The following is a 25639-nucleotide window of genomic DNA, read 5'->3' as shown; positions in this document are numbered from 1 at the left end:
TAAGGGGAGGCGCCTCCCTCTGGGGATTCTTGCAGAACCTACCCTTCCACAGCTTTCTTGGAGGACTGCTTTCTCCTGCCTTTGCTGGACTGCCAATAGATCCCGTGCCAGGTAAGGGCCGTAAGGGTCGCCGGGTCCTGGGAACCTGGAGCTCAAGCCACAGGGGGCGGGGCTGGGTGTGCGCGCCGCGCTCGTGGTGGGGGCGGGGCAATAGACGCAGGCCCACGCCGTGAACAGACAACGTGGGGGCGGTGGCACCGGATCCGCCAACTGCGCCTAGGGCCTTGGCCACTTGCAGGCGAGCCGCGCCCGCTTGGTGGCCGCTTGCTGTGTACGGCTCGGCACCTGGTGGAGGCCGCCGGGCTCCTGGACGAATCCACGCGCGATGCGGGCCCGGGGCTGGGTGCCCGCTCCCCGGGGGCGGCTCGGCGGAGGAGCTACAGCCCTGAGGTGAGGACGGAAGGCGAGCTGCGGATGCGGTACCTGGAGGAGGAGAACCAAGGTGAGGGGCGCTGCGTTGGCGGCCGCCGGTCCTAGGAAGGGGTCGCTCGGTGCCATATGTCGCTCGGTCACGTGTCCGGGCTGCCGTCGGTGTCCGCCGGGCTGCCCGGTAGAGGCCGCTCCCCTCCCCCGCCCCAGCCTCGCGCCTGCGTAGCGCTTCCGGTGCCTAAAGGTGTGCCACGGAGCAGCTCGCCTGCCTGTCAGTGTAATTATATCGCCCTCATCTCTACCCGGCCAAGGTCAGTCAACCGCGTGTGTGATATTTGCTTCCAGGTTTTGTTCTTGCTTTGTAATTGTTTTCAGTCAACTCGTATCAGGGAGAGACTTAGAAGCTGCAGAGAGAATGCACTTTATCATTCCGTACAACCATACAATGAAAGCTGTTCATGTCCCCCTTGTTCAGCGGGAATAGTTTTTTCTCTTGTCCATTTTATATTAGAAAGTTAGTTTTGGGAGAATATTCCACTTAAGTTAAAAAGTTTTGAACCTTTTTTTGTCTTTAAGTTTCCGCTCTGAGCCCTGAAGATGCTATGGTGAATGATATTGACCTTGCCTTTGAGCAACCTACATTGGGAGGGGACTGATGAATTAGCAACACAATACAGGAGAAAAAACTGGGAAGGAGGGTGCTTGCCCTTTGAGAAAGATCATTGACGTTCATTCCTTTCCTCTTGTGGCGTTGGAAAAAGCTAAAGGGATCCTGAAGGGAGTAATAACATTTTGCCGTTAGACCAGTCATTTAACTTTGAAATGCAGTTAATTGAGCACCTATGATCTGTTAGGCAGAAGTGCGAAATGAGTTAGGTCATGATTGCTGTCCTTCAGCAGCTGTGAATATAGTGAAGAACATAATGGTCATCAAAAGGCTATGCTAACTTTATGCAGGCACCCCTTAAAAATACTGCACCCCTTTTATACACTGGAGCTTTGCCCACAGTGTTGACAGTGACTTGGCTTATGTCTTTTGTGGTCAACTAGAATTATCAGGTGTTTTCTATATGAACTCCTGTCATGTGAGGTTAATTTCTTTAATTTCTTTGAACCTAGTTGTAGGGATTTCTGTTCGTTTCTGTTATGAATTTTATTATTCATCATGTTGGGATAACTTACTTTCTATGTTTTGTCAGTGAATACAATCATTCCTCTTAGACTAGTTATTTAAAAATGTGGTAACTATGCTTCTATCTGATACACTGGGAAATGTCTTGTCTAGGGCCGTGCTATACTTGAGAGCCTTATGGCCTGTCATAATCTGCCACGTGGTGAGTCACCATTTCATCTACAAAAATACCATTAAGAATTATGTCATGGGCCTTGGTGAAATCAAAACATTTTATTTCTTGTCTCCATATTTTCCCATTTCTGAATCCTTTAGCCCAAACAAGGGAAAGGGGGGAAGTTCTTGCTGGTTGTGCTGCCCAATGATCACCTGTCATTTTTAATTCATCTGATCAGTAATCAATTCTCAGTTTTTGCTTAGGACTAGTAAGTAACAAGCTAATTGATCTTAGAGAGGGATCCAGTTTCTTCTTTTGAACATCAGTGTACTCCTTGACGTTTGTGGAAGATCACCACCAGTGATTTGACATTGATTCTGCCATATCGAGGTTTAACTTTCTCAGACCTGCACATTTGAATTTCTTTTAAATGCCTAGCTGTGCAATCTTTTATCTCTTTCCTAAATTTAAGCCTCAGTTCCCCCTTACCCAGTGTTTTCCCAGCTCTTCCATAAGTGAGTATCATTGGCTTCACACATAAAATGGAAGCTTAAAAGAGTTAATTTTATTCCCTACATGTTTATTATAGCAGCCATTTTTTGCCTTTTTCTACCGGTCTTCTGTTAAGTTTGTTTGTTTTTTTCTTTGTCAAATCTCAGTACTCTTCTGTTGTATTGATACTAGATGATGAGTCTTGGTTTCCCATTTTCCATTCTTTAGAAATCCGACCTCATGGAGTTTGCAAATTGCATTGGCCTTTTAAGGGCCAATGACAAATTGCTTACTGGTTATGGAAAACTGTTATTTAGAAAATGTTTAGCTCATGCCCCAATTACGGAATTTACACAGTTACCTGAAGGTATGGCCTAAGTCATCTGCTTATGCAAAGCACTTAGCCCCAAAGAGACCTTTGCCATTAACTTGCCAGTGAAGTGGGAAGTAAACTCCCAAGGAGACCAGGAGACTTCCCTGAAGTATTAATAGCCCCTGTGAAGGCTGTGCCATACCTTTGCTTTTCAACTGAATGTACAAGTTAAAATACACTTATTGTTCCCTTGACAAGCTTCTAAGGCAGGTGCACAGCTCCCAGAGGGCCTGTCAGACCCAGTACAAAGTGGACCCCAGAAGTGTTGGGCAAAAATATACGTACGTGGACTGCCCAGAGACATCTTTTGTGGTATTTTTAAATACTAGAGCAACTGTTCTTCCACATCCAGAAGGTCAGTGGAAATAATTTAAGCAGATAGGTAGGTAGTCAGTATCTAGATTTAGGGTAACCTACAAGGTGATTGAATCAACATATATTTTCAAAATTTTATTGAATGCACCATGTTAGGCTCTTGGGACTCAATAGTGGTGTTAATTTTCAGAAAGAATCCTATATGCCAGTATTACATAAACAATCTTTAAAAGCTGACATATTGGTAGAGCACTATGAATGGATTAAAATTCAAACTCAATAAACCATTCTTCCACTGTTACTACTTTATGGTTCTAAACATAGTAACTAGTGATGTATCTCTCATGAATGCCTAGCAAATCATGAAGTCCCTGGAAACTGGGTTCTGTCTGTGTGCCATTCACTTGCCAGTTAACTGGGAAGTAAGCTCCAAATCCTGTGTTGGGCTTCTCTAGCTTCTTAGCCAGCATGTCCCTCTCAGAGCTCACTGTCACCATGACACCAGCTTGCAACACTGGAGTCCAGCTGCCCTCACTTCTGGAGGGAATCTAGAACCCCCAGAAGTCCCCACTCAGAGTGGGAGGCTAAATGAGCAGCCACATAACTTATGGTGTGCCTGCCTTCGGGAATGGGGAATGTTTCTTCCTGTTAGATTGTCCACTGCTCTAGGGCTCCAGCGGCCATGCCCTTTGGGCCTCATTACCTGCCTGGAAGTCTTGCCACCACGTGGTGGATTTTTCCACCAGGTGCTCTGCCTGGCTTGGGTGTTCCACATGACTGTAATAAGCATAGGCTTTTGATCTAAGAGGCAAGACTGCAGACTTCAGTGGAGGTGTTTGGGGGCCTCACTCAGCTCTGCAGAATCAAAGGCCCTCTCACCCAAGGCACCTCCCTTTGTGCCTGCCAGCAGGCTATGTTTCCATCAGACAAAGCTTCTGAAGCCCCCTTGCATGGTCACTCTGAGTCTTCCTGAATTCAAGTTCCACATTTTCTTAGGAAGTGATACCCCACAAAGATTTATCTTTGATTTGCAATCCCTGCTTTGGGAGGTTTCAGTTTGATACCTCACACATGCAAATCAAATTGTTTTTCATTTTTTTCAGTGTTTGACCTAAGGCCTGAGAAGGGACACCTGCCCCTCAGAAGTCCCCCGTGCTTGGAGAAGTAGCATCTTCTGTGTGTTTGGTCTCTGGGCATCCCTTGCCTCTGCCCATAAGCTTTCTGTTTGTGCAGTGGGATCATGAGGGTGTGGCCAGCTCATGGGGCAGGCTTCCAGGGAGTTCTGCTTCCACAAAGGGAATACTCAGACTTCCTGGGAGCTCTGGTTTCTCTTTAACTTGTCATCTTTCAGTTTTATCTGCACGGCCGTCTCTTCAGGTAACTCCAGCAGTGAATTTCCTGCCAGCGTCATCTTGCCTGGCCTGAAGTGACCCCCTTGGTCTGCCTCCTGTTTTCTCCTCACCCTGGGCTTCCTCTGTGAGGTGAGTCCCCATCTGATTCAGAGCCAAGGTGACAGATCTGTAGACATCATAGGACAGTGCTTGGCCAAGAACGCTGTGAAAAAGATTCTTCTTGTCTGGGCTGATAGCCAGACAACCACTCACTGACTCGTTGAGACCTGGGCCTGTGAATTGTCACCCCGAGAAGGAAAACCCTCAGCCTCAGCATATTCAGTCTCCAGAGCCTGTGGATGGTGTCTCTGAAGCACATCAGTCACATGACTGTACTGAAAATCACATACCAATGAGCATATTTGAATTTCTTCTGAGTCACTCAAGCCCAAACTCTTCACCATGCAAATCTGACTTCTTAGGATGAAATGGAGTGAATTTGTCCAAAGACAAAGCATGACAGAGGGTCCCAAACCTGCCATGAAAACACACACGCTAATAGTATTTCCACCTAAAGTTGAGAGGGAAAACAGGGAACTATTCAAACATCTTTGTGCAGTCTCTCTCATGCTGTAGAACTGGGCAGAGTCCATATCAGGGAGGACCATGCCACAGTTCCTGTAAGCTACTTTTAATCTATGCAATTCAGTGAAGTACATGCACAGTTATCACCTATGCCTATCAGACTCTGACAAACGTTTCCTTTCTTGTTACCTTGGCTAGTTTTCCCCATCTTGAATCTTAGCTCCTTGAATGAAGCTGACTTTACTTTTCTTGGCTGTGGGATAAGGAACTTGAGCTCAACTCCTTGTGTGTCTTCTCTCTTCCCATGAAGTCAGCTGAACCTCCTGCCCCCCTTTCCAGTTTTTCTACCTTGAGAGCAGCTTGCAGAATTGAGAACAGATTGTACCCTATGGCCCAGTTAGTTAATTTCGGCCCAGTAGCTGAAAGGGGATTACATGTCAAAGTCAGGAGATGCAAATAATGGGATTGGCCCGAAGGGCAGCATGCTGAAGGTGGAGTGATCATGCAAGGGACTGACCCCTCTGAGTCCCAGCTGGACACCCAGAGGGCCCTGTGCAGCTTGAACACTGGGGCAGGGAGCCCCGACCTCTGGTTGTCTGGCATGGTCACTGTGAGTTAAATGGCAAGGCCGATGCTAGCGTGACACCTTCTGATGAAGGACATTTGTCTCTCCATAGCAAACTGGACTCATGGGGAGGTCCTGGTTCTGATGTAGGACTTTTTATATTTGGAGAAAATATCTGTAGTATTGTTTTTATTTATGTGTGTGGTCCACTGGGGATCCTGTTTAAATAGTATCAAATGTTAGATAGTACCAATACATTTTTTTCTTCCTTCCTTTCCCTTTGGGCTTTAAACCGCCCCCACCCCCAACCAAAAAAAAAAATTAACACCAAGCAGGTGTTCTGCGCCTGCCCTGAGTTAGGGACCAGGGGTGGCGCCGAGCAGAGTGGGTGACGGCCCCAAGCCCACAGCTGGAGCGGCACCCTCGCTCACTCTGCTCGCCTCTGTCCCGTTGCCCTCACCACTCTGTTACGTGCCAATGTCTCATCAGTCCCTGTGGGTGGGAAATCCCCACTCACAGGCCATATCTGGATCAGGCAAGAATGAGGTATGGCACCGAGTGACAGAAACCAAAGGAACTTCCTCAGAGCAAGATAGTGGCGTCACCTCCAAGTTTGTGTGCATCAAGTACCAGGGAGGCCTCAGGACTCGCTCCAAGGGTTCCATGGGACCCGGGCTCCTTCCCACCACCACCCTCACTTGGCACAAGGTAGCAGCGAGGGCTCGCAGTCAGGCAACAGGAGTGGTGATGCTCTGCCTGCTCTCCATTGGCACCAAACACACCAACCCAACAGACCATTTGAAAGAAAAGAAAAACTAGTCTCCAATGGTACCGGGCTTCTGTCAGGAGTGAAATTATCCTGCCTCCTCAAGCAGCATAGACCAGCGGCCAGAGGAGGCAGTGGGCTGCTTCCTCTTCCAGACCTGATGCAGTTGGTCCTCGTCCTTCTAACCGTCCAGACACCCCCCAAAAAAGGTCTGACTCTTCCTCCCCAGCTGTGCCCAGCTCCACCCAGGCCCAGAGAAGGGGGTACTGTGACTACATCCTATCTTAGGAAATAGCCTCACAGGGCAGCTCTGTGTTGAAAATTAAAAGGAAGTACTGCATTCAGAGTCTAGTCCCAGCTCTCAAGAAGCTGACCATTGAACAGGGAGAGAAGATCAAAAGCAAACTTTCCTAAAAATCTGGCTTCAAAATGCCTCATGACAAAAACCAAAGAGCCAGAACCAAAGGATTGTGTGGTTAACAACAGACCTCCACCCTCTGAAACATTGAATGCTAGACCCCCTCTGAGAAAGGGCAGAGTCCTACGTACAGAGACCTGTTGTGACTGTTTCCTCACTGTTCCCTAAACTTGCTTAGCTATGAAACCCTTTCTCCAAGCAGCATCTCTTCATTTGGGAAATGCTCTTCCAGATAGATCTCAGACCTTTGCCCTCTAAGAGGTACCGTCAGGACAAGTGCAGCGAGCCAAGGACCCACTGCTATCGTTCTAATCTTCCTTATTTCTGAGTCCTCGCCTGCTCTGGTTTGCTAATTTCTTAATTATAAGGAGGCTGCCCAAGCTACCCGATACTCCATGTATTTGGTTTCTTTGACCCACTGGCAGCACCACACTTGTGTGGGAGCCAGATCCTTGCCCGCCCCTGGTCTTGGCACCTGGGTTTCGCTCTCTTCTCCTAGGCGCAGCCTTGTCTGTGTGGCCCTGTCCTCCAGGAGGATGCTGTCCCCACGGGGCTGCCTCCGCCCAGCGTGTTACTCCCATGTCTCCCAGCCACCCTTAGGCAGCACCTCGCATTCTGCTTCTCATTCTTAACTCATGTGCATTCTAGTTCCCAGGGACATGTTGCTGTTTGTGTCCTTGGTGAACTGCCTCGCCCTGCTGAGACCTTGGCAGTTGGCACCACTTTCTCATTAGTGGGGGAAGCCCTTGTTCTCCACATCATGTGCCATTTGACTGAACCCTGGTAGCAGTTCAAAGTAATTTTTGGAGGGTTGTTTTGTTCTTAATAATAATCATAGTAAATCACCAGCTTTGCTTTTCTGTAAAAAATGCTTTGTCTTCCTGTCGTGAGTGGCTTCTCAAAGAGCAGGAGGAAAGCAGTTCTGAGTGTTGTGTGCCACCGAAACATGCCAGGGGATTGAACTTGGTCGGATGTACCCAGATCCATACAGGGATAGCCTTTCTCATCTGCTGAAGTCCTTGGGGCTAGTGAGTCAGGATGGGAGGAGAGGTTTCCATGGAGCAAGGACAAATTGCTTCTCTTCACCTGACCTCCCCTAACAGCAGAGTCACTGTGGGAATGCCCTGGGCATTTGGACCAGTCAGTGTGAAGATTCAGTAGAAGTATGTTTCCTGGGTCTTCCTGGAGCATTTGGCTTTGTGTATTTCTCAGGGTTGAGACCTGGTTCATCACAAAGATGGGAAAGGGTAAATTAGAGGTGAGCAATAAGCATGGCTCAGCCAGAAATCTGTGAAGGCATTTCAGCCAGAGTCCTTGGGGTGTGTTATTGATTGTGCTTCTGGCACAGAGGACCCTCCTAAATGGTGCAGCTCTTTCCTGGAGAGATGGGATCTGCCAAGATGAGGGGCAAAGCACCTGAAAAGTGAGCCAGCCACATGTGCTGATGTCACAGGAGGACTCCATGAGCCTGGGTGGGCTGGCTCAGGATGGCTGGGCACTCCTGCTCCTTCCCATTCTCTGCCATGAGGCTGGTCCGTGGCCTGGTCACCTGCTGGCCCTCATCCCCTGTGTGGAATCCTTTCCCCCCTCAGCTTCCCAGGTCATCAGTCAAGCCCACCATCCAGAATGTCTCAGTGCTGCTCCACCTGTCCATTGCCCCAAATAAACCGCCCCAAACTTGGTAGTTTAAAAACAACAATTATGATCCCTCATGCTTCTGAGTGTTCCTGCTTTGGGTCTTTCATGCGGTTGCACTAAGATGTTGGCTGGGGCTGGAGCCGTCTGAAGCTCTGATGGACCAGGTATCCAGTGGCCACTCACCCAACCACCTTTTAAAGCTGCTGTCAGCTCAGCAGGAGTAGTGCATGGGAGCATCTTCACACAGCCTCTTCATGTGGCCTGGGCTTCCCCCAGCAGGGTGGCTGGGTTCCAGGAGGAAGCTCCCAAGAACGTGCATTCCAAGAAACCCAGACAGAAGCCCCAGAATCACGTCTGCCACATTCTCTTGGTCAAGTAAGGCTTGATTCCAGGATTCCAGGAGATTGGATAAGAGCCTCTCATGCCGGGACAGGCACGGTCACACTGCAGAATAGCATATGACATGGAAGACGGGACTGGAGCTGTCTTTGAAAAGCGCAGTCTGCTTCTCATCATCTACCCACAAGGTAAAACTCCAAAATCCAAGCAAAGCCACAAGGTCCTTTGGGGACCAATGGGGACAAATGGAATAGGTCTGCATCCAAAATAAAATGAACTTTGTTGAGCCCTAATGGGAGAAAAAAATGCTGTAACCTAACACTTAGATTTCAAAGTTGTTGGGTAGAAAAATGCTGAGAAAGATATTTGGTGCTGCTTTTCAGCTGCTGAAATCCTACCATCTGGCTTTGTTGTAAAGTATGAAGTGAGATAGCTTGTTCATTTTACCCTCTACTTGTGCTGATGCACTTAGAGAACCCAGCGTACACTCACACACATGGCCCCATTTCATGTTGTCATTGTCCTTGCACAGAGGGGTAACTGAGGCTCAGAGAGGTCCCTGCTTTCCCGTGGCATTGGCGGAGTTGGGGCTGGCATTGCTCCTTCCTGGGCAGAGCCTGTCTGTAGGGCTGTCCTCACACTTCCCCACCACTCCCTCTTCTCAGGAATACTACGCAGGTTCTCTCATGGCCTCCTTGCCTCAGTTTATGCTGGCCCTCCACACACATGCCTGCTTCACCTCTGGCTGGTACTCAGCCTTCAAGACACCGCCTGGGTCTCCGGAGCCCACCCCATCCCCTGGAGTGGTCACATCCTTTTAGTGCCCCTCCCACATGGTGGTGGTCCGTGCTTGTCTTTACCTTCAGTCTGTAAACCCTTGGGCGTCTTTTCCGCTGCCATACGTATGAATTACTACCAGATGTTAACTCATCCTGGAAGTTCATTACTATGACCTCACCTCTCATTTAAGACCTGTAATCCCAGAATTCTAGCAGGATTCAAGCTGCTACCCATCTTTCAAGGCAGCTCTTCAAGAGTGGTTGGCCCATAAAGTTGTGCCAGGGGTTGATATATGAATTCAAAAGTTAAACTTACTTTGTGTTAATTTGAAACCTTATTGGGAAGACTTGGGAGGAGGGAAGAGATGGAGCTTATCAGCTGGTTGATTCAAGCCAGATCTTTTTTCAGTGTTAATGTTGGGAATTCACAGTAACAAATAGTTATATAAATAATTTTTAACTGTCCTATGTGCTGGGTAGAAACATTTAAAGTAAAAAAAAAAATTGTATGCCATCTAGTCACTTTTTTGAATCCGGGTGAGAGAACTTGTTCTATTGTGGTATCTAGATGAAGGTCAGCAATGAAAATGTTAGACCCTAAGTTAGGTTTTATCCCATAAGGCAGAACAAACTATCGTGTTCAGCCAGATTGCTCTTCTTCCAGTCTGAGGGCAGCATCTGTGACCTTGTATGTCCAACGCATCTCCCCTCAAGTGAACGTAGCTCCCACAAATAAATGAATTTGAAAAGAAAACCTGACTGTGTTAGGCAAAGGTCAGCAGGTTTATTTTTAATGCACTGTTGAAAGGTGTGAGACCTGCAAACACAAACGCTTCACAAATGTGTGCATGTCATCCTGGTGTGCTGACCTTGAAAATCTTCTATGATTCTCTAATTGTTAGGGTGGTGCTTATGAAGCACACACACAAGGGTGGCTGACGTTTTATTGCAGAGCACTTCAGAGCATGTTAAAACAACGGTTTTAATTAATTAAGACACTTGCTGAATTGTCAGTGGCAAGGGGAAAGCAACATTGCCCAAATGTGTTTAACCACAGGCCTCCTCTCCTTGCCTCCACCTTCCAAAGCTCTTTTCTAGAATGATGTTCTAGTCCGACTGTAAGTTCACAGGCAGGTGGCTGGTATTTCAAACAAAATGGGCCCGAGCCCAGTACAGGAGTGGGGTTCAGTGAGTAGAGCTTTGGAGGCAGGTATGCTGGGGTTTGGATTTACTTATCAGTTATGCAACTTGCTGATGATTTGGGGCAATTTTTAAAAATCTTTCTGAAGCTTGGTTTTCTCATTGATATATGAGGCGATGATGTGACTGTCCTGAAATTGTGATAATTAATAAAGTAATATGTATAAAATCTCCTGTATAGAATCCTGGTTATGGCTTTTGAGTGACTGCAAAGGTAGTGATCAAATTAGATGTATTAGTAAGCTGGACAAAGAAATTGGATGGCAGGTTGTTCCCTATGAAGCTTTGATCCCTTTCAGCCAAAGTTTTTCTCTTTTTAATGAAACTTGTGATTATTTTTGACTCAAAATTTTTTTAGTACAAAACTCTTTAAGCAAGGATGTGTCTCATGATCTTTGTTCGTTTCTGACCCCGCTAGTAGGTAATAAATGTTTATTACATTTAATTGAAAGATTTTATCTCAAAATGCATTTGGCTGCCTGTACCTAGTGCAACAAACTGTTGTCAGTTATTAGATATCAGAATGTTAGCGCATCTAAAAAAAACAATTATGGTGATTATTCGTGGTAGTTATGTTCTATAAATTCACTGCAAACACTGAATCAGAGAGTACTGAACCATTCATCCTAGAGAAAATACAGGGTTAGGTTTTTGAGCCTCCGGTTGTAACATTTTTGTCAACAGATCGATCGCTGGGTAATCTTGTTTTATGTGTTTTTGTTTAAAGGCACCTCAGTTAGTGTACATTTTTGATTCATTAACATTGAACTTGTGACCAACAGGACTATCACTCATGCCCAACAAAGCTTGTGTAATACACATGTTTTCTCTCTAAGGCATATCATGGCCTCTGTACTTATGGACACTGGATGTCATGCATGGGGCCATTTTAAATAGTGATACCATCAACAAAAAGCACAGAAAGCAAAAAACAAGGCACTAAACAGACCACTAAAAGGACACTGTTTACTGGATGAGCTGGAACAAGAAGGCAGACTTCACCTGGATAGACCTCAGCGCCGGGACATGCACATTGGGCCACTTAAATCCGCAAGTGTCCTCAGAAATGTGCAAGCGGTAACTGTAACTAAGGTTATAAATAAATTGGAGTGAGTAGGTGAATGTGCAAGTATGGAAGCCGCAAAAGGGAGGGTCACAAGTGTGCTCTGTTTCGTTACTGTAAATGTCCTAATATAGGGTAGGTTTCTTCCTCCCAGTAAAGAAGCTACACACTCCCCATCTACTGACCATGGCTGCAGCTCCCATGTGAGTGTGGGTTTCTAACAGGAGGGGGCTGCAGTAGTCTTGCCTGTCTGTGTGCATTTACTTTCCTCCCTGCTCAGAGCTCACCCTGGAAGCTGAATCCGGTTGTTGCTCTGGGAGCCCAGGATGTAGAAGCCCTGGCCTCCAAAACCCAAACAAATTGGTTTTTCAGTTGTTGGTAGGTAGGGAGAAGACTGGAGGAGAAGAACTGCCCCCACAGTAGGCTTGAGGGAGCTGGGGGCTGAGGCCAGCTGCCCAGGAAGGAAAAGATCAAGCATCAATTAACCAGCAGTGCAACTTAAATTAGGCCTCACAAAGCAGATTGCTGTGCTGAGAAAATTCCTTCTCTGAGGAGGCAGTCCTCAGTTTGCTGGCTGCCTGGGAGATTCTGCTGGGAAAGTTCCCCACAGTTACGTAGGGCACATCAAGGCCCTGGGGCCTCTCCGGGGTTCCCTGCCTGCCCTTTGACTGGGCTATGACTCAGTTTCCCAGGTGTTGAAGGAAGCAGTGGGGACCGGTATCACTCACCCTGCTTGGGGAAGGGATGCAGATGACATGTTTGAAGGTTAAAGCAGCCACTGGATTCGGCAGTAGTTTTACACACTTTACCCATAAAGTGTGGTTTTCCTGAGGGTTCTTTTCCCTCTAATAGTTATGAGAGGTATTCTGGGATAATACTGCAGTGCTTTGAGATTAAGGAACTCTAAGCTAATGACTGTAACTCCAGTTGTCAAAGACTAGTAAAAGATAACAGTTATTGAAGACTTCCTACTGCCAGGTGCTGTTCTAACCACTTTTCATGTTTTAGCTTATTTAATCCTTCCCTGTCATCCCAAAACACAGTTCAAGGTAGGCGCTGCTATTAGACCCACTTTACAGATAAGGAAATCGAGGCACAGAGTGGTTAAGTAGTACATGAGTCCACAGTACACAGCCAGTAGGCAGGGGAACCCAGACAAACACAGGCAGTCTGTGCTCCTAGCCCCACTCAGCTCAGTTGAATTACAGTGAAGCATCTTCAGTTTAAACCTCTGGTCTTGGGGATTCTAGATTCAGAATTTAAGGGCAGCATATAAGCCTTGCTTGTGGGCTCCCAGAGGAGCATCACCCAGTTCCTCCAGGGACAGAAAGATTTGCCTGCAGCCCTCTGTCCTCAAGGAATCATAGTCTCAGGGGGATAGAAGTAGGCAAGGGACAGGTGAAAACCTGGGGGCTCTGTGGACTCACAGGTGCAGGAGAGAGTACCTGCGGACAAGGCGGCTGTGGCCAGGTGGTGGGCAGGTGGAGATAAATAAGGAAAGGTGTCCTTAAAGAGACAGTATTGAGATGGGTCTGGAAAGTCGGCCTCAAAATCATTCTACACCTCTCTGACTGTCTGCAGCCAAGGTTAGCCGCCATGCACCATTAAAATTGTATCTTCTCCTGGACAGGGGCCTTTCCTACCTGCTGGTCCCTTAACTCCTCCTTTGCCACCACTGTCCCCATGTGTGACCCAGAAGTACGAGTGAGGGATTGATCGTCTGGTGAAGGGGTTAGGCTCCAAATGCTCCTCTGCAAACCTGGCTGACAGGCCAGCTTGGATCCTGTTGCACACGGGGTGTTCAGTGTCTCCTTAACAAGCCACTGGGGTGAGTGGGCTTGGGTGCTCCTATCTGCCCAAAATTAAAAGCGGGAAAGGTCAACATGGAACATTTGGCAGTGAAAACGCAATTGGGGATGGTCTTTGAATTTAGGCTTGTATTTAAATTCTTCATGGCTCTCATGATCAAATATAATTTTGGGCCTTTGGTCTTGTTTTGTTTTTTTAAAGATGCAATCCAAACCACTGAGTCTGCCTTGAGCTGGCCTAGAGTCTTTACAGCCCTTGAGACAAGTCCCTGTGACTGTGTGAGAGGCGTGCCCAGGCTGGGCTCTGGAAGCATGGGTTGCTTGTGGGTGGAGGTCCCAGGTTGGGCCAGTGCAGTGCCCCCTCTGTGTCCTGGGCCCCTTGAGAGCGCTCAGTGGGGATATAACACTGTCTTTGAGGAAAGATGGGGATAGTAGCACCACTTCACTGGACTCTGTAGAGCATTCACTAGTTTTGCTGTGTGTTCAGGCTGTTTTTCTTCTTTTCTCCATAAGCCCCATCTCTGCTGCCCATCCCCGCCCCCCCCAGAGAAAAAGCTCAGTACTTTACTCCTCAAAAAGTCAGAAAGTGTAATAAAGTCATAACAGGTCCCAGGACTCTCTAAGTTAGTGAATTTATGGGCTGTCAGGGTTAACATTCCAGTGTGATTTGGGGGAAAAGGTGATTCATAATCTGTCATGCAAAAAATTTGACATTGTTATAAAAATAATCCTCCACTATGTGTTTTTTTTTCACTGACCTCCAATGCTAAATTTACATTTTAAAGTATCCATTCTTTAACATCAAAATATTACTATTAATTGATTTTCTCTCTCTCTTTTTTGTCCACTTGAGGAGAATAAAGCTAGCTAAAAATAACTCTGATAATTCTCTACTGAGCAGATCTCCAGCAGGTGCCTTGAAAAGTACAGATCCTGTGATAGGTGGATAGTTCCCCTGGGCGCTGGGGAAGAAGCGAGGATGCCAGCATAAAATAAAAGGATGATCTTTCCACTGTATTATTCCACCTTATTTTGTGTTACGTTCTGTTATTATTTTATGTTACAGATGAGTAGGAGGCTCTGGTTATATGCTACAACTTTGGATGTGTAAGATGCTTTTCCTCTGCGAGAAACAGAAAACCAAAATCAAACTAACTTTAGCTGTAAAGGTAGTTTTCTGGCTTACATTGCCTAGAAATCCACAGGGAGATGGCCTCAGGCTAGGGTTGATCAGCCACCCCACAGCGTTAGCACAAACCTGGTTTCTTGCCTTTGGCTGGCTCTGCCTCTACAAAAGTTGGCATCAAACCAAGAATGGCTCTTCTCTGGTCCCAAGATGGCTGGCAGTAGCTTTTGGGGTCATATTCACATCCAGAAGAGAAAAGAGCCTCAGAAAAAGTCTTTTGTCTCTGCTTCTCAGAAAGGTCTTACTTAGGTCATGCGCCTATCTCCGAAGCCCAGAAATACAGCGCCCTGATTGGCTTAGCCTAGCTCACATGATCATTACCTATCTGGGAGTGGAGTCAGCTTCCCCAGAACCACAGGGATAGCTATTAATTGGAAAAAGAGGAAAAGGAGGTGGTGCTAGAGAAGCAACCAACATATATGGCTTATCAGTTCCTGAAGTGTGAACAAAATACAACTGACCCTTGAACAGTGTGGGGTGCTGACCTCCTGTACAGTCAGAAACCATATATAACTTTTGATTTCCCTAAAACTTTAACTACTGGTAACCAACTATTGACCAGAAGCCTTGCTAATAACATAAATAGTTGACCAATACATATTTTGTATATGTATTATGTACTGTATTCTTATAATAAAGTAAGCTAGAGAAAGGCCTTTTTGTTTTCAAATTGTTGCAAATCTCCAAAAAATTTTCTAGTATGTTTGTTGAAAAAAATCTGTATATAACAAGTATACCCACACAGTTCAAGCCCATGTTGTTCAGGGGTCAACTGTACACATTTTTTTTGTTCTGAATATCCCAATTGATATATATTGGTGCTAGAAATCTGTCACTGAAGGCAGGTATATTTTTCTACCAGTTCCCTTTCCCAATCCCTTGTTCTCCTAGACACGTAGGAAAAGAGCTCGTCAGAAAGAGGTCAGATGAGGGAGCTTCTTCCTGCTGTCCCAGATCTGAAATGGGAGGGAAGGAGAGGAGCACAGAAATGGAAGCATTATTGCCCATCCAATAAATTGTACCTCAAGAAAAGAATTTTCCTTCCTTGAAATTTTGTTTATACAGAAACAGGCTTAATGAAACTGAAATGTCATAAGAAATAGTCCTACTTAATTTGTTAATTTCCTGCAGTTGGGATTTTGCCTATTCACGATGCTGTTGTTCCCTCATGCTACAGCCTCGCGCAAATCCTGCTTTTTTTAGTGAACAATAAAGAATGTCTTAAGTGACCGGGGCCTTCTTCTGTCTTCTGCCTTCAGTGGGCAGTTTGCAGTCGTGAAGAAATGCCATGAGAAAAGCACTGGTCTACAGTATGCTGCCAAATTTATCAAGGAAAGGCGGACAAAATCCAGCCGGCGGGGCGTGAGCCACGAAGACATCGAGCGGGAGGTCAGCATCCTGAAGGAGATCCAGCACCCCAGTGTCATCACCCTGCATGAGGTCTACGAGAACAAGACAGATGTCATCCTGGTTTTAGAACTGTGAGTGCTGTCTGCGTGGCTGTGGCCTGGCCAGGGGCAGGCAGGGGCGAGGGCTGAGGGAGGGTTGAGGCCAGCCCAGGGCTTCCTTGCAGCAGGACAGCACAGTGGCCTACCCTGCAGCCATGTTGGGATGGCTTCTGCTTTGCCACGAGTGTGCTGCCTGCCCTGGGGCCTAGCTGCAGTTGTCTAGAATAATCCCGCAGAGCAGCTTCCATGACTGCAGTCCCACCTGATTGCAAGCAGGTCCCCAAAACTTGGGGCTCTTCTGCATTTGTCATGAGGTCATCTGCTTTCTGAGTTTTATGTTAAGCGTTACATGTCCTCTCTCCTGTCATAATGCTCCTCTGCCTTCCTCTGTTTTCTCCTTCTGTTCCCTTCCCCTGTGTCTTTATACTCCCCCCACCCCAATATTTAACTGTTGGAATCCTCAACACTATTTATGCAATAGGGTAAAATCGAACCAGAATCACTCAGAGGTGATTATAAGACTTATTTTTAAAGTTTTTTGCCTATTTTCTCCAACACATCTTGCCCCTCAGACATTATGATGGGAACCTGAGTGTAGCATGTTGTCCTCTGATGTGTCTCCCTGGCCCTGGCCCCTGCCCAAGTGCCCCACTCCTGACCAAGTCCAGCACCACAGCCCAGTGAGGGAAGAGAGGAAGCTTTGTAAGAGCTTGGCAGGGTATGTCTCTGGGCTGTTTGGGTGGAGGGAGACATTGTCCTGAGGGTAGAGGGAACGATGGAGCTTCTGAAGCCTGGTGACAAACCACTCTTGGTGGTTCTTGATGCTGATAAGCCCCACCCATTTCCTGGAAGCCTCTAGAATTCAGATTTGTCCTTGTGCCAGCCTAATATCTCCCCATGTTTGCAGATCTGTTGGGACTAAGAGATGCTTTTTGAGACCAGAGGAGCTGAAAGTGAAGAGAGGTTTTGGGCAGGCCCAGCCCAGCCCCTGGGGCCCCATACTGCAGGTGCCCTGGGCTTTGCAATCAAGTCGGGAGGCACCCACAGCTTCTTGTCTGTCACTGGAATTTGGGCACATTCCTTTATGGGTTTGAGCAACAACCTTCTTAACTATACATGAGGGTTAATAATACCTACTTCAAAGGGTCTTGAGGAAATAAATGAGATAAGAATTGAAAAATACCTAGCCCAGCGTCTGGCTCGTGGATGAGTGAGATACACATCTGCAGGAAGTTCTCAGCCTCTGCACTACTGACATTTGGGCTGGTTCAGGCTTTGTTTAGGGGACTGTCCCATGCCCTGTAGGATGTTTAGTGGCACCTCTGGCTTCTACCCACCAGATGCCAATAGCATATCCCCCCACCCCCCAGCCATGACAACCAAAAACATCTCCAGACATTGCCACATGTCCTCTGGGGGGCAAAAATCCCCCTCCTACCCCCATTGAGAAGCACTGCTCTAAAGGGAGAGCAGAATGCAGGGTGCACAGAGGATTAAGGAGCCTGCTCAGGATACAGCAGAGGAAAGAATTGCCACGTCATCCTCACTGGCTTCATGTGGTGAACCAAGATCAAAACCCGGGGCCAATCCTACCATCTTGAGGCCTACACCTCCTCCCTTAAGGCTACTGTAAGAGACTGTGTATTACATAGTTCCTGGGAAAGCAGCATTACAAATCAGAACTGTTTTGCCTTTTTTAGAGAATTTGCCAGGTTGTGCCCAGTGACTCCAGAAGCTTTATACCAAACTGTACGATTGATGCCTGGGAGTTAGTGCCCTTCTTGTTGCCACTTGAGTGTATTTATTTGAGATTCAGCTCTGTTGACCGACTCCATTCCACAGATACTTTCCGTTAGATGCTTTTATCCTGTGAGTGAATTAGGTAATATACAATTATTTACCATTTTATTTTTAAAATTTCTAAAATGGTGCACAGCAGTTTTGCTGTTGGTTGTACAAAGTCTGTGGAAGTTAATGTGTAGATTTTTGTAACCACCCAAATCAGGGTTCAGAACAGTCCCCAGTAGCCCCCAAACTCCCTTGTCCTAACCCTTTATAGTCACACCCTACTCCCACCTCCTACTACTGAGCTGCTCTCCCTCAGTGAAGTTTTGTCCTTTTGAAAAAGTCATGTAAAGAGAATTATGCAGTATTCAATCTTTTGAGGCTGGCTTTTTCCACTCAGCATATTACTTCTGAGATTTGTGCATGAGTCCTTTGCTCCTCTACTGCTGAGTAGTATTCCCCTGAATGGATCTTTGTTCACCCATTTATCCACTGAAGGTCATTTGGGTTGTTACTAATATTTAGTGATCATGAATAAAGCTGCTGTAACCATTTACTTATAGACTTTTTTATGGATGTACGTTTTTATTTCTTAGGGGTAAATACCTATGAGTGGGATTGCTGTGTCATGTGCTAACTGTATATTTAACTTTATAAAAAACTGCCAAACCATTTTCTAAAGCTGCTGGGCCATGTTACAGTCCCCAGGGGCTGAGCGGTTCCGTTGTTCCACCAGCACTTGGTATTGTCAGTATTTGATTTTTACTGTGGCCATTCTGGTAGGTGCATAGTGGTGCACAGCTTTACATAGTTCATTGCGTGGCAACCTTGAGTAAAATTCAGTGAGCTCAGCAGGAGTGGCTGTTAGATGGAAGGGGCAGGAGGGACCTTAGGAGATGGCCCCTTCCTCCTGGGGTCAAACATGTGTTTCTCTTCCCTGGTTATTTGCTCTTCACAGATTCCAGCTTCCCCTGTGAGCTGATTGCCCTTGCCTTTTCACCTACTGGAGATGTAGGGGGTTGTGATGGTTACTTTTATGTGTCAGATGACTGGGCTGTAGTGTGCCCAGACATTTGGTACATTATTCTCGGTTATGTCTGTGAGGATGTTTCTGGATGAGGTTCACATTTGAATTAACAGACTGATAAAGCAGATTGCCCTCCCCAGTGAGGGTAGGCCTCATCCAATCAGTTGAGGGCCAGAATGGAACAAAAAGGCTGATCTTGCCCCAAATAAGAGGGCATTCTTCCTACATGATGGCCTTTGAGCTGTGCCATTGGCTTTTTCCTGTCTTCCAACTGGAACTATATCATTGGTTCTCCTGAGTCTCCAGCTGACTCAGATCTTAGGATTTATTGGCTTCCATGATCACATGAGCCAATTCCTTATAATAAATCTCTTTTCTCTCTTTGCACATTGGTTCTCTTTCTCTGGAAAACCCTGCCTAATAAAATGGTACTAGGTACAAGGAGGGAAAGTACATCATTGTTTCCACATCACAATCCTGTCCCATTTGTTATATATTTACTTTGCCCTGAAGAGTCTATTAATTTTTAATGGACTGTTCGAAGTATTAGGTCTGCCCAGGAAAAAGTCATCTTTGCCTGTGAGAAAATTATTGTCATTATAAATTCTAAAAGCTCTAAAAGAAGATTGAGTCATTAGGGACATATTCCATCTCTTTTCTTTCTTAAGAATGCTTGAGGTACAGTGTGGCTAAGGAGAGAATAAAATCTAAGAATTTGTCAGAAAAGAACATTATGACATAACAGTGGGCACTTTTCTGAATCCTCTGGTTCAGTAACTTTGAGTGGTTGTGTTTTTCTGATGTATGGCTTTGAGATGAATTCCGTGGCTTCTTTAGGCTTACTGGTAAAGCTTGTCCCCTGGTTGGAAACTTGTGCCTTTCTCTACTTGTATGTGTGAGTTCTTACTTCCAAACTCCAGGCCCAGCCTTACCACCAAGACAGAGAACTCCTTAACCACTATTATGTGTGCTACTTAATGAATTGCTTCCTGTTACCTGAGCATGGTGCAAAAAATGGTATCATTTTAGTCCTTTGTACAGAAACTATTTGGCGTCTGTATCAAAGGCACCGTTGTCAAATCCTAGTCCAGGATCTGCCCTTTAAAAATTTTGGAAGCCCTGAAAGGAACTTTAAAGAGTGACGTCCTCCCGCTTGCTTCATGGGAAAATCATCTTTTCATTGCTGATCTGCTATTGCAGCCCAGCATAGCATGTACACAAAGGAGGAGGCATGTGAGATGTCTCAAAGTCACAATTTCATGTCTTTCGTATTCCCACAATCATACCGATAGAAAACTCTCTTCTTACCTTGCTCTTGCTCACCCTTGCGGCTGCACGCGGAAGCCACTACACAACCTTGAGCTTCAGTGCTTGAGTCATTTCACAGCTTGCCTGTTAACTGGTGAAAAGTGAAGCTAAACTCTCAGAACTTAAAGTTGGTGCTAATCAGAGATGTTGGCTTGAAGCATTCCATTCCTAAACTTGCTGGTCAGAAATAGCTAAGTATTTCAGGCTGTGGAGAGTGATATATTTTTATATCTGGCTCTCCTCTGCTCGTTTAAACCCAAATGCCTTTAGGGGCCAGATAGGCCATGTAAATGAATAGGGTTAGGCTTCACAAAGCCTCAGTGTTGGGGAGATAATCAGGGAATGGTGAGGACTATGGCTAACTGGAACCCTTATGCCCCACCTCAAAGGGACACCCACCAATCTGTCAATTGTGGTCATGGGGAGGTTTGGATCTAGTGTTACCAAATCTTGCCTTTTTTTTTTTTTTCAAGAAAAGTCTGTAAGCTATGTTTTTAGTGTTGGTACTTAGTTCTTAATATTTATGAAAAGATAAAACCCATCTAAAGGCCCCATGTGGCCTGCACAGACCACAGATTTTACCTGTTTTATTTAAACAAGAAGTATTAGTTGATCACTACTGTGGGAGAAACAACATGTGATATTTACAGTCAGAGTCACAGTCCCAAAGGGCTAGTAATTCTGCTGGAAAGGCAAGGCACACACTTAGCATTACATGTTCTGAATGTTCAGTATGGTGTGAAACAGTAGTTCTCAGACCTTCGCATGCATAGGAATCTCCTGGAAGCCTTGTTAAAATACGCGTTATCTGGCTGCACTTCCAAGTTTCTGACTCAGTGGGGTTAGGTGGAGCCTGAGAATTTGCATTTTAAACAAATTCCAAGGTAGTGCTGCTGGTCTGGGGTTCCCCTTTGAGAAGCTGTGAAAAGGTTGAATTGTGTCCCCCAAAATGATAAATTGAAGTTCTAACTTGCGGTACCTTCAAATGTGACCTATTTGGAAACAGGCTGTTTGCAGATGCTGCGATGAGGTCATTCTGGGCTAGGGCAGCCCCTGATCCACGATGAGTGGTGTCCTCATAAGAAGAGGGCCCTGTGAAGACAGAGACCAGGGCAAAGGCCCGGGGAACATGGAGCAGGGGGAAGATGCATCTGCAGGCTACGTGGAGAGGCATGGAACAGCCTCTCCCTCAGAGCCCTTGGGGCAAACAAAGACTGCCAGGCACCTTGATTTTGGATTTCTGGCCTCCAGAACTATTAGACATAAATTTCTGTTGTTTTGAGCCACCCAATGTGTGGGACTTGGCTAGGGCATACCCAACCAACTAATACAGAAGCACTAGTTGAAGGGAAAACTATAATATCTAGATTGAGAATTTTCCCCCTTATTTGTTCTGCTTGGAATTTAACATAGAGCTGTAAATCAGAGTAATCCTTTTTCTAACCGTTGCTCACTTTCTGTGTGTGTATGTGTATGTGTGTGTCTGTCACAGGAAATTCAGTTTAATTAGTGCAGTATGCTATGGTTGTAGCCAAGGGCAGTGTATGGAATGAAGAGTGCATTCTTTGTTGTTGTTTTCTTAATTTAAAAAGGCACGTTTTACTTGTTTTTTATTTTTAGTTAAAAAACATGTACTACAAGATTGACCATTTTAACCATTTTTAAGTGTACAGAACAGTAATGTTACTTACATTCACACTTTGTTGTAATAGAGCTCTTGAAGTTTTTCATCTTGTAAAACAGAAACTCTATACCTATGGAATAACAGCTCCCCTTTTAAGCTTGCTTTTTGACCTTGTCTCAGTTAATAATTTCTGGAATTCAGTTTCTTCATCACAAACAGCTGATGAATTGTATTCAAACATTTGTTTCATATTTATTATCTCACTCTATGTAGGATCATTGTTAAGTTGGCTCACTCCTTCATAGCCAAGCAGAGAAGCAAAATAATAAGAATATGAATATATCATGATATATCAGCACAGAGGATGTATGTAGATGAATTCATTCTGCGCTGTCAGCAAATCTAGAATTGCAGGAGTGTTTCAAGAAACCCAGTGACTAAAGTGGTGGTTTTGAGCTACGTTAGAAGTGGCAGAGTTGCATTAAGCCGAATGTGGTCACAGGGCCGAGTGATGCTGGTGGTGGTTGGGGTCAGCTTCGGAGACAGGAAGCTGGGGAGGCTCTCCAACAGCTGGTGCTTCAGAAGAAAGACCACCCAGACCACAGGTCATGGGTGGGAGTCCCTTAATTAGGCTAGTGTCTAGGACAGGTCAGTAACAATCTCTCCCAACCATTTTCAGCCATTTGGAACCTCCCTTGTGCCTCATGTTATCGTTAAGATGTTATTTAAAAAACAAATGGAAATACTTCTAAAAACAATTTGTATTGCATTTTTCTCTTAATTTATATTTCTAAGCAACTGAGTAATATCTTCTTATGTTTAACCCCTTTTTTTCATAAGTGTAATTTGTTTTTAATATAGTCAAAATTACTATAATGCAAATGAGGAACCTCAGGGGTCTAGGGTAACAGCAGTAAATATTTTTTCATTCAATACTAAAACGTCAGTTTCATTTCCAGTCTAAATGAATATGGTTAACAGGCATGGCTACCGCGTGATGTGAATACTTCTTTATTGACAAAATTAGGCATAAGTGAGACCACGGGCTGAACTACCTGCTCTTCTCTAGATGACCAAAGTGTCAGTGACTTTTCCCATCAATATTTTTATGAAAAAATTCAAGTTGATTTGACTGTTTCAGAACACCCACATCTTTTAAAGTTCTTCCAGTTTGGTGCAGATCTTTGTAAACTATTTTGAGATGTAGATAAAAGATGAGAGAGGCTTTCCTTGGAAAAGAAAGGGAAGTTGCCCTTCATTTGACCCTTTTGGTCAGCCGCTGTGGACACCTGCTTTACGCCATCTCATTTAATCCTTGGGTACAACCCCAGGAGGGTAGTATTACCACCACCCGACAGATTCTGAAAACTGTGCCCATTCTATCCACATATAGGGTTGGGCATTCTGATTCTCAGACAGCAGCTTCTTGGGGAGGGAACCTTTTTGTTTGAGTCCTAGAATTCTGCTAAGCCCCTGTAAAACGCAGTCTACAGGACCGACTGCCCATCTTTTCGAAGGTCGTCTTTGGGGGTTGCAGGGAGCATGAGTGAAATAAAAAAGACTACGTTGGAGCAGGGAGGGCTTTCCAAACCTGCTACCTTCACTTTCACCTAGGGCTGGCCAGTCACCTTGGACTGTTACCCTAGGGCGGTGGTTCTCACAGTCCAGTGGCCCTTCAACCACATTATGCCTCCTCAGTTTCCTTAGCAGCTTTTGAAAGCCAACCTGGATGTTGAGGACCTTTCTGTTTCTCTTTCCAGCAGCCATGTTTTCTTGTCCCCCATTTCTCTGTGCTGGCACCCACGTGTCTCATGGATGCAGTGGGAAGGATTCCCACAGAGATGGGGAACATTCTGCACTCATCCCCTTTTCTTCCTTGACTCTCATTCCCTCCACAGATCAACTTTATCGTCTGTCTTCCATCTCTTCAGTTGCAACTGAAAGGACTCCTGCCAGTGCTTCATAATTCGCAAAATTTCTTAGTGTATATGCAACCCAAGATACTCAATTGTCACCTCCCATTATACTGATACCCCTGCAGCCATGCCTCTAGGTCTCTCTGGAGCCCCACAATTGCTTCTCTAGTTGCCTATTCAGCATCTCCACCCAAGTGGATCTTCCCCAGGTACCTCAAACATAAGGTCCTAAACTGAACTCATAAGCTCCCCTCTGCAGCCTGCTTCTCCCCTCTTCTCTCTAGCTTGGTTCATGAGATCACCATCTTCCTACTTGCCCAGACTGGACCTTGCCCAGACCATCCTTGCTTCTTCCTTCTCTCTCTACTCTCCACTGTGCCTCACAGCCAGTCATTCATTAAGTCCTGGGAGTTACGCCTCTGAAAGAACTCCTGAATCTTTCTTTATTGCCATTCTCATTCGTTTTCCCTGGTCGAGGATCTCATTAACTCTTCCCTGAATTATTCAGCATCTTCTAGTTTCTTCCAATTCATCTCCATATTTATTACAAATCCACTACTTCTCTTGCTTAAAAATCTTCAGTGAATAAGCATATGAAAAGATGCTCAATGTCATTCATTGTGATTGAAGGGTATCCCTTCAAATCAAAACCACAGTGAGAACTTTTCACATCCACTAGGATGGTCATAGTAAAAAACACAGACAATACCATGTGTTGGTGGGACTTTGGAGAAATTGGGACATCTCTCCAAGGTATTACACTTCGATATAATTGCAATGTAATGTAATATAAAATGGATCAGTTACTTTGGGAAACAGTTTGGCCAGTACTCAGAATGTTCAGAGTAGAATTACCATATGACTCAGTGTATCTACTCTTCAGCCTCTACCCAAGATAAATGGAAATATATGTCTGCACATAAACATACATATGAAATTTATAGCAGCATTGTTCACGATAGAAAGTGGGAACAACCCAAATGCATCACCTAATGAGTGTATCAACAAAATGTGACATATCCATACTATGGACTATTATTTGGCAATAAAAAAGAATGAGTTACTAACACATGCTATAACATGGATGACCCTGGAAAACATTATGCTAGTGAAAGAAGCCAGTGTCCAAATACCACGTATCATATGATTTGACTTATGTGAAATGTCCAAAGTAGGCAAATCTGTAGAGACAGATAGATGAGTGGTTGCCTGGGGCAGGTGGGGTGGTGTTGGTGAGGAATGGAATTGGCTGCTGGTGGTCACAAGGTTTCTTTTGGGGCGATGGGAATATTTTAAAGTTAGATTGCAGTGGTAGTTGCACAACTTGATAAATATACTAAAAATGTTAAATTGCACACTTTAAAAGAGTCTATTACATAATGTGAGTTATATCTCAATAGAGCTATACAGAACACCTCCAGTGGCTCCCTCCTGTCCCCTGAATGGGGCCCAGGACCCGTGGAATGGTTTAGGGGCTTTGAACTCATGTCCAGCCGTCTCCTTATATCCAACCACTTCCTTTCCACCCATCTCATCTCGGCCCCTGATGCTCAACCCACAGAGAAGCTCTTGCCTTTACCAGATTGTGCCATGTTCTTAGGCACCCCCAGCCCATGTTTATGCTGTATCCTCTGCCAGACATGCCAACTCATTCCCCAGGAGGGTTCTTCCTCATCTGTCCAAGTCCTGCTCAGACATCCCACCTCTCTCTTTGGCTTTCCTACCTGCCCCAGTTGGATTTAATTGCATTCTTATGTCTGTTTGCATCATCTTTTGGAAGTGTGTGATTAGAGTACTTGCCATACTGTATTTTAAATGTTTATGTGTCTTTCTCCTGTAATCGGTTTTGACCTTTCCAGGGGTGGACCTATATTTCACTTATTTGTCTTTCTATCTCAAGCATCTAGAAGAGGGCATGAATACTAGCACTAGTGCCCCATAGAAGTGCTTAAAAG

The 25639-nt window shown here is 45.4% G+C and overlaps 1 protein-coding gene across 1 annotated transcript in view; it reads left to right on the top strand.

Moving 5' to 3' along the window:
• The first annotated feature begins 558 nt into the window (after window positions 1-558).
• LOC118922051 (death-associated protein kinase 1-like) overlaps window positions 559-25639 on the top strand; it is a 79366-nt gene continuing 54285 nt past the window's right edge. Inside the window, 2 exon segments of the mRNA XM_057499400.1 lie at window positions 559-740; window positions 15836-16057. Of these exon segments, the coding sequence (XP_057355383.1) occupies window positions 559-740; window positions 15836-16057 (404 nt within the window).

Source organism: Manis pentadactyla, chromosome 3, assembly GCF_030020395.1.
Source record: "Manis pentadactyla isolate mManPen7 chromosome 3, mManPen7.hap1, whole genome shotgun sequence".
Lineage (NCBI taxonomy): Eukaryota > Metazoa > Chordata > Mammalia > Pholidota > Manidae > Manis > Manis pentadactyla.
This window is presented reverse-complemented; position numbering and strand designations above follow the sequence as displayed.